This window comes from Montipora capricornis, chromosome 10 (assembly GCF_036669925.1).
Source record: "Montipora capricornis isolate CH-2021 chromosome 10, ASM3666992v2, whole genome shotgun sequence".
Lineage (NCBI taxonomy): Eukaryota > Metazoa > Cnidaria > Anthozoa > Scleractinia > Acroporidae > Montipora > Montipora capricornis.
In genome coordinates, this window is record NC_090892.1 from 35,357,200 (window position 1) to 35,364,699 (window position 7,500).

The 7,500-nt window shown below is 37.9% G+C and overlaps 1 protein-coding gene across 2 annotated transcripts in view; it reads left to right on the top strand.

The window, feature by feature from the left end:
- The window catches only part of LOC138018652 (uncharacterized), a 49,897-nt gene that overhangs the window by 25,156 nt on the left and 17,241 nt on the right, over positions 1 to 7,500 (top strand). Inside the window, exons 5-6 of one of the 2 annotated variants that reach the window (XM_068865342.1) lie at positions 5,047 to 5,280; positions 6,744 to 7,125. In XM_068865342.1, the coding sequence (XP_068721443.1) occupies positions 5,047 to 5,280; positions 6,744 to 7,125 (616 nt within the window). The remainder of the gene's footprint in view (positions 1 to 5,046; positions 5,281 to 6,743; positions 7,126 to 7,500) is intronic. The other variant, XM_068865343.1, reaches the window with a different exon arrangement.

Below are 7,500 nucleotides of genomic sequence, written 5' to 3' on the forward strand. Positions count from 1 at the left end.
AATGTACCTCTCCATGTTCTTCCCCAAATACCCAACTCAGTAAAGTAGAGTGTAATCAATTAAGATTCTACAGGGCTAGAATAAAAAAAGCTGATACTATTTAATGTCAAGATACAATAAAAATAAGGAAACACTTAATGTCTGTGAGTTCTACTTCAAAAGCTGTGATCCCCCAAGTCACAGAAGCACTGATCTCAATAATTCATGGAAAACCTTTGTCCTGCTCCATGATATAGTGATAGGATACTCTTTCCCTTTCTAGTTTGGAAGTACGGTAGGTCTTTGAGTGTGCTGTGGTCTCTATGACAGTCTCTTCCACCACCCCCTATGGTGGGGAAAACTAGAGGAGTAAAGGTGGCTTTCTCAACCTAAATGACTGTTGGCGTAGAGCTCTACACTGTACATTGTAGCAATTAAATGTTAATGTACAATGTTAGGAAGTGAAGGCTTTCTTGGAATTGTTGTTGCTATTTTGCAGCATTGCCATCAGCATATTACTTTGATGAGCGAACATTGCTTGAATGTTTTGTTCTTGCACCTGCTGCTGTCAATCCATTTGTTGCGTGAGGGAACCAAACATAGGTTGAACCAAAAATATTGTTTTCCTGCTCTGGAATGATTTCAAAATGTAAGAAATATAAAAATTTCAGGACTTAGAGTGCAATTAAAAACTTAAAAGTGGGATGTTTCGTTCGGATCCACCGAACATTGTTAGCCACAATGCAAATTTGAATGTTAAGAAGTGTTATATATGGTCTCGAGGGAGCTAACTTGTATGGTGTCATAGATGCTGTCTAATACGGCTTACATGTGCATAATCTTATCTCAATTTTCTCCCTAATGCGGCGTTTGAATGTGTTATTCTCCGTGGCAAGAACTTTTGCTTTGGTGAAATCCACTGAATAACCTGTGAGGTGGCAATGTTCATGAACAGCTGAGGAATTCCTAGAAAGATGTTCCTTTCCTCGAGTTTCTAAAAACCGAGAAGTTTCGCCCACATAATCTTTGTCACATTGTTCGCAATGGATGTGATAGACTGTTCCACACTTTTTAAGGTTTGCTGTTTTATCCTTAACACGAACTAGTTATCATCTAAAGGAATTGAAAGCTCATTCAAATTTTTAGGGATTGGCGAAGAGAGAACAGGATTTCTGACCCCCTATACAGCCAACTGTCTACGGTCTTCCCAAAATCCATAAGAAATATTCTCCGCTACGACCAATAGTCTCAAGCGTTAGCAGTGTGGTGTATAATACTGCCAAGTTCCTTGCCAAGATAGTAAGACCTCTTGTAGGTCTCAACGATCACCATATCATCAATAGTGAGGATTTCATCAACCAAATTGCAGATCTTGAAGTACCCCCGGGACAGAAACTCGTGGCATACGATCAACGAAGCTATGCCAATTGTTAGATCGAAACTGGAAGGTGACCCAACTTTACCAGATAAATATTTTCTGGATGTACCACAATTATCCACCCTAGTTGAAATGTGCCTTTCAAGTACCTACTTCACATTCCAGAATGCATTCGGTAAGCAAAAACAAGGGACTGCAATGGGTTCCCCAATTACACCCATGGTTGCAAATCTTTATATGGAACACTTTGAGAGCAGAGCATTGGATACTGCACCTACCCCGCCAGCTATGTGCTATCGATATGTTGATGACATGATGACCAAAATTCATGAATGTGCAGTGAGCTCATTTTCCGATCATCTCAATTCCACACATCCAGTTCACTTCGGAGGAAGAAAAGAACGCAGAATTCCATTTCTTGACCCCTGCCTTCGCGTGAACGAGGATGGCTCAACGAAGGTCACTGTATACCGGAAACCCACTCATACTGATCAATATCTGAATTTCCATTCTAACCACCACCTACAACATAAAAAAGCTGTAGTTAAACACTCTGCTACTTCGAGCTCAGACCTTGGTGTCTGAAGAAGTTGACAAAGGAAATTCAACAAGTTAAGCAATTCTTGAAAGCCAACAACTATCGTGATTGGATGCTAACAATACCGAACACTGGATCTATTTCGAGAGATTGCGAAGAGTCTGTTATCGAGAAGAGAATATAATGCTTCAGTGCCATACATCAAGGGCACTTCGGAAAGCCTCCAAAGAGCATTGAAATGACACCAGGTCTCACTTGTCCACAAACCTTTCAATTCCTTAAGATCACAACATGTTCATGTTAAAGTGCCCCTAACCCCAAAATGAATTTTAAATTGTTTGCACCTGTTCGAAACACATTGCTGCCTATTTATAGGCTTCAAAACTTGCGAAAAACCAAGCATCTCTTGTTCACAACCGAGTCAGAAGGGGAGTGGGTCTATTCCTTATTTGACGTCACAAACTGATTTACATTGCATTAACTCTTTGTAAACATGCTTGCAAAGTAGATTGTGACGTCAAATCAGGAATAGACCCACTCCCCTTCTGACTCGGTCGTGAACAAAAGATGCTTGGTTTTTCTAAAGTTTTGAAGCCTATAAAAAAGCAGGATTTGTTAGAAAAAGGAAAAAATGGCCGCAACGCGTTTCGAACAGGTGCAAAGATTCATTTTGTGAAAAAAATATTTTGGGGTCAGGGGCACTTTAAGGATAAAACAGAAAACCTCAAAAAGTGTGAAACAGTCTATCACATCCATTGCGAGCAATGTGACAAAGGGGCGAAACTTCTCGGTTATTAGAAACTCGAGTAAAGGAACATCTTTCTAGGAGTTCCTGATAATTGTCATAGCCACCCCTGGAGATAGCAAAGTAAAAGGCAAGGGAAGGAAAGAGATTGAGGAATATCAAGATCTTGAAGAGATATTTAGAACTTGTGTGGGTGAAGACGTTGGTAATCATGGTGGTTTCTGGGGCTCTGGGGACAATTCCAAAGGATAGGGAGGAGCAACTGGTGAGGATAGACATTCAGTTATCGTACATTTTGCTACCAGAAACTGTGTTGGTGGCAACTGCAAGGCTTCTTCGACAGGTGTTTGAACTCTGTGATTGCGCACAGCACCCTGAGGCAAAGCTACTGTACAACAGCATTAACGTTTGACCACTACCAGTATTACGTTTATACTGTGATGCTTCAATAATATTGATACTGTATAGCAATCCTGAAAATTAGAATGAGATTAAGGGTGATCATGGTCATCATCATGACAATGAAGATAATTAGAATGATAATGATAACATAAATGCAAAAATATGACGATTTTTTAACCAGCTAAGTTAGCGTAAAGGATATCACTGGTAGCCTTGCAGTTTCATTTGACTCTCTCTTACATACCAATGGTTAATAGTGGTTAAAAATCCAAGCTGGTAGGAGACAGCAATCTGAATAAATGGATGACCTTTAATAAAATGCAGTTTAATTTGAGCTTTAACCTTGTGGGGTATTCTAGCGAAGGGTAAGTTAAAAGGACTATACAAATGAAATGAATTAATAAGCTGGTTGTTGATACCGTATGAAAGCTTACAGCTGTGCATTGTAAAAAATGGGAATACTGACTATCAAGTTAAGGTTACCGTATACCTTCATGGGTGTCTCGCGGCTGAGCGATGTAGCGCATCTGGTTTAAACTGCAGATACCTAAACCTCTATATCAAATTAAAGCTTATAGAGCTGGCTATCAAACAATGTCAAAATTTTTGAAATTAAATGAATTCTCGAATTTTGCTTTTCGGTATTTTATTTTGTTTTTCCATTTCTCGACCCAAAGCGCTAAAAAAAACGTGTCTGCGTTTTGCCATACTCAGTTGAAGTGAAAATGTACCAAACGTTTTCGAAATAGTATTTAAAAAAGTGTTCGTACAAAAATCAGTCTCAGAGAAAACTATTTTAAAATCAAAAACCGCAGAAACGTTTTTGTTGTTTATACATTTATCTAGCCAGTGTCAAAATTTTGGGGCAATCGGACAAATTCCATTTGACGTTTAGGTCTTTAGAGTGTCCGCTTCAAGTGAAAAAATTGATTTGAGAAAAAGGCGTTAAGACTGTCAATCAAACGGGTAATTTTTTACTTCCGTCCAAAACGTAAAACCGCCATTTCTCTGCCAATATTTAATCTCTTTGAATAATTTCTTTTTTACATTAGATACTCCATTTTGATCAACATCCAAATTTGAGGAAAATTGCCGATCTGAAGGAATGTGGTAACCTTAAGATGCTTATCATTGCAGTTATCAACTAACGTTGCTTAAGCAGTAACAAAAAGAAATCCTGACAAATTCAGGCTTCAATTGGATTCGAACCCTGACCTCTGCGATACCGGTGCAGTGCTCTACCACTTGAGCTATCAAGCCATTATGTGGGTCCATATTGAGCCTGTAGAGGATATAGATATGATGAAAGTCATTAATATAAGTCATACTATTCATATAAGCCAAGTCATAAAGAGAGACCCTACATTCAAGGTAGAAAATGATGCAATTAGCAGCTGTGAAACCTTGCAACAGTAACGCCATCAAAAGTCAATCAAGGCAATCAAAGTATTTATTTAGCGCATTATAAAAGTAGATATATATGTTACTTCAAAGTTTGATTTTTAATGAAATGATAATAATAATAATTTAATTAATATTAAAATGTGAGCCGGGAAGGTAAGTTAACCTATTGGTGTTCTTGTTCCCAATCATTATGATTTAATCATCACAATTATCGATGTCCTTATTATTATTATTATCATCATTATTATTATTATTATTATTACTATTACTATTACTATTACTATTACTATTATTTTTATTATTATTTTGTGTCTCAATTTGCTGTAATTATTTCAGCCTCTCGTTTTTATCTAGAAAACTTGTTAAAAGAAGCACAATTGATGAATTTGGCAAATAGCTCCTTCAATTGGAAATTTTTAGAGGTGTTGAGAAGTGAAATACACTTAGCAAGTTTTGATTGTTACATGTACATAGTTTCCTTACCAGCATTAAGAAAGAAATGGTCACACTGACTATAGAGATAATTCTGGGAGTTACCGAACTGTCCAATTAACTAGTAATCCTCTCTATCTAATTAAAACCTTTCTCTGTATTACTAAGGTACCTCTTTTACAGGAGGGCCTGCCCCTGCTCAAGTTTCACAGTCCTCGGCAAGGCTTCAACTGATTGCATCTGAAGGACCAGCGCCTGTAAGATATGTCAACTTTCTGGCTTATGGTGGCTACTCAGTGGAAATCCTTGGTGGTAAACATTTCAAGACACCAGATGGCGAGTTTGTAGAAATAAAGAGCGGCACTCAGTATGAAATACATGTAAAAAATTCACATCCTTATGGTAAGGACCCTTACAGCATAATAGCAGGATAATTGTATATTTCAAAAAAATGTTAAATGAAAGAAAATTCATGCTGCAGCCCATGCAGTCTGTCAATTCTTTGTCACCAACAAAACCCCATGTGTTTGAGTCGTGATGAGAGTTTGGAACTTGTTAAGGTGTTGACGGCCATGCTCATTGAAAATGTTGAGATATGCCAGGCCAGCACTGATACTGAGCTGCGTGGTTATCATCATCGACTATCTTTGCTCTTGGTGTAAGATGTTTTAAGAAAGCTAAAAATTCTTACCCATCCCAAACTTTTTTGCAATTAAAAGCTATAAAAAACTTCCTTTATATTTGAGGATTCTACACACAAGGAGAGAACCTTATGCATATTTCCATCCCTACAAAATCCTCAGAATATCCTTAAAGTCTACCTAACCCCAAAATATTTTTCTCACTAAAATAAATCTTTGCACCTGTTCGAAACGCATTGCGGCCATTTTTTCCTTTTTCTAACAAATCCTGCCATTTTATAGGCTTCGAAAGCTGCGAAAATCCAAGCATCTTTTGTTCACGACCGAGTCAGAAGGGGAGTGCGTCACAATCTACTTTGCATGCATTTTTACAAAGAGTTAATGCAATGTAAATCAGTATGTGACGCACTCCCCTTCTGACTCGGTCGTGAACAAAAGATGCTTGGATTTTCGCAACTTTCGAAGCCTATAAAATGGCAGGATTTGTTAGAAAAAGGAAAAAATGGCCGCAATGCGTTTCGAACAGGTGCAAAGATTTATTTTAGCGAGAAAAATATTTTGGGGTTAGGTGCACTTTAAGGACCTGTTTAAAGGGGTAGTGTCACGCTATTGTAGTCAAACTTGAAAACACTAAAAGGCGTCTTTGCATCAATGAAGACCAAAAAATAATGCTGTTTTGTTGCCAATAGCCATTGACATTCACTGAAGGCGTTTGCAGTCCTAGATGGATAGGATGAAAATGGATTGAAACTTTAAAAAATAGCAACTTTTTAATTTTTATTGGAGAGACATTGTCGTCAGAAAATTGCCAAAAATTAAATATCAGTAGCTCTTTGTGCCATAAATATATTTCGGCTCTTCTCAGTGGGTTGTCAGCCGGGAACATTGTGTGTGTGAGCTAAAGTACTAATTTAGATTTTTACCCAGTTCTGACCAAAAACAGTGCCCCTTTTAAAGTTATTTTAGCAACTCAATGCATCTTACAGGACTTTGGTTGAATTGCTATGATAAAGATAGTCAAGGTCGTCAAAAGTCTTTCATTGTCTTTTGAAGGGGGCTTTTTGGATGTTTTATCGACAATTCAAGTTCAAAACGAACGTCACAATGGATCAGAGTCATTTTGCATTGCAGTGGTTGATAAAGACTTCCACAACATTTAAAAGACAATTCAAGTGTGTGAAAATCTGGTTAATCAACCTTTTACATTTCTTTTGACATTTGAAGGTTGTAATTTGGATATTTCTATTGACGGCTATGACGTTGGAGGTTGGGTTGTGGATGGCGGGCAGGAAATAACAATAGAAAGGTCTGCTTATGAAGCCAAGAAATTCACCTTCTACCGTGTAAAAAGAGCACCTAAGGAAGCAGGCATTGAGCCAGGTCGGGATGAAAACGGCTTGGTAAAGTGTGTGTTTACACCAGAAGCTTTTGTTGGTATCCCAGTGATTATTCCTGGTTCATCTCAGCCACTGATGGTGAATTTCGCCCCAAGTGCCAGGATTGGTGATTTAAAAACTGAAATACAAAGGCAGTTGGATAAGGCACCTGATCCTGACCAGATTCTTTCTCTGAATCATAAAGTGTTGGGAAATCGTACCCCAGTGAGGTCAGTGTGAATGATTCTTTTTTTCGGTGAATTGACTATTTTCACCATCCCATAAAACAATAGGTTTTTTTTTTTTTTTTTTTTTGGGTGGGGGGGGGGTATTTTCATAAAAAAACAATACAAATTATTTATTCTTGGGACTGTATCGCTTCCGTGTCACATACTAGCAAAATGGTGATTTAACACCGTTTAAATCAGCAATCGAATTTAAACACTGGTTGGCAAAAGTATGAAGTTTAGCTTTCGCGTGATTTTATTGGCTACTTTATGTCACATGGTGTAAATCACACAGCAGTTATCACGCAATAACCCCCGTCTGCGCTTATATTCCTCCTGTAATAATTTCCATTGAAAAGTAACAATTTAAGCCAGCGG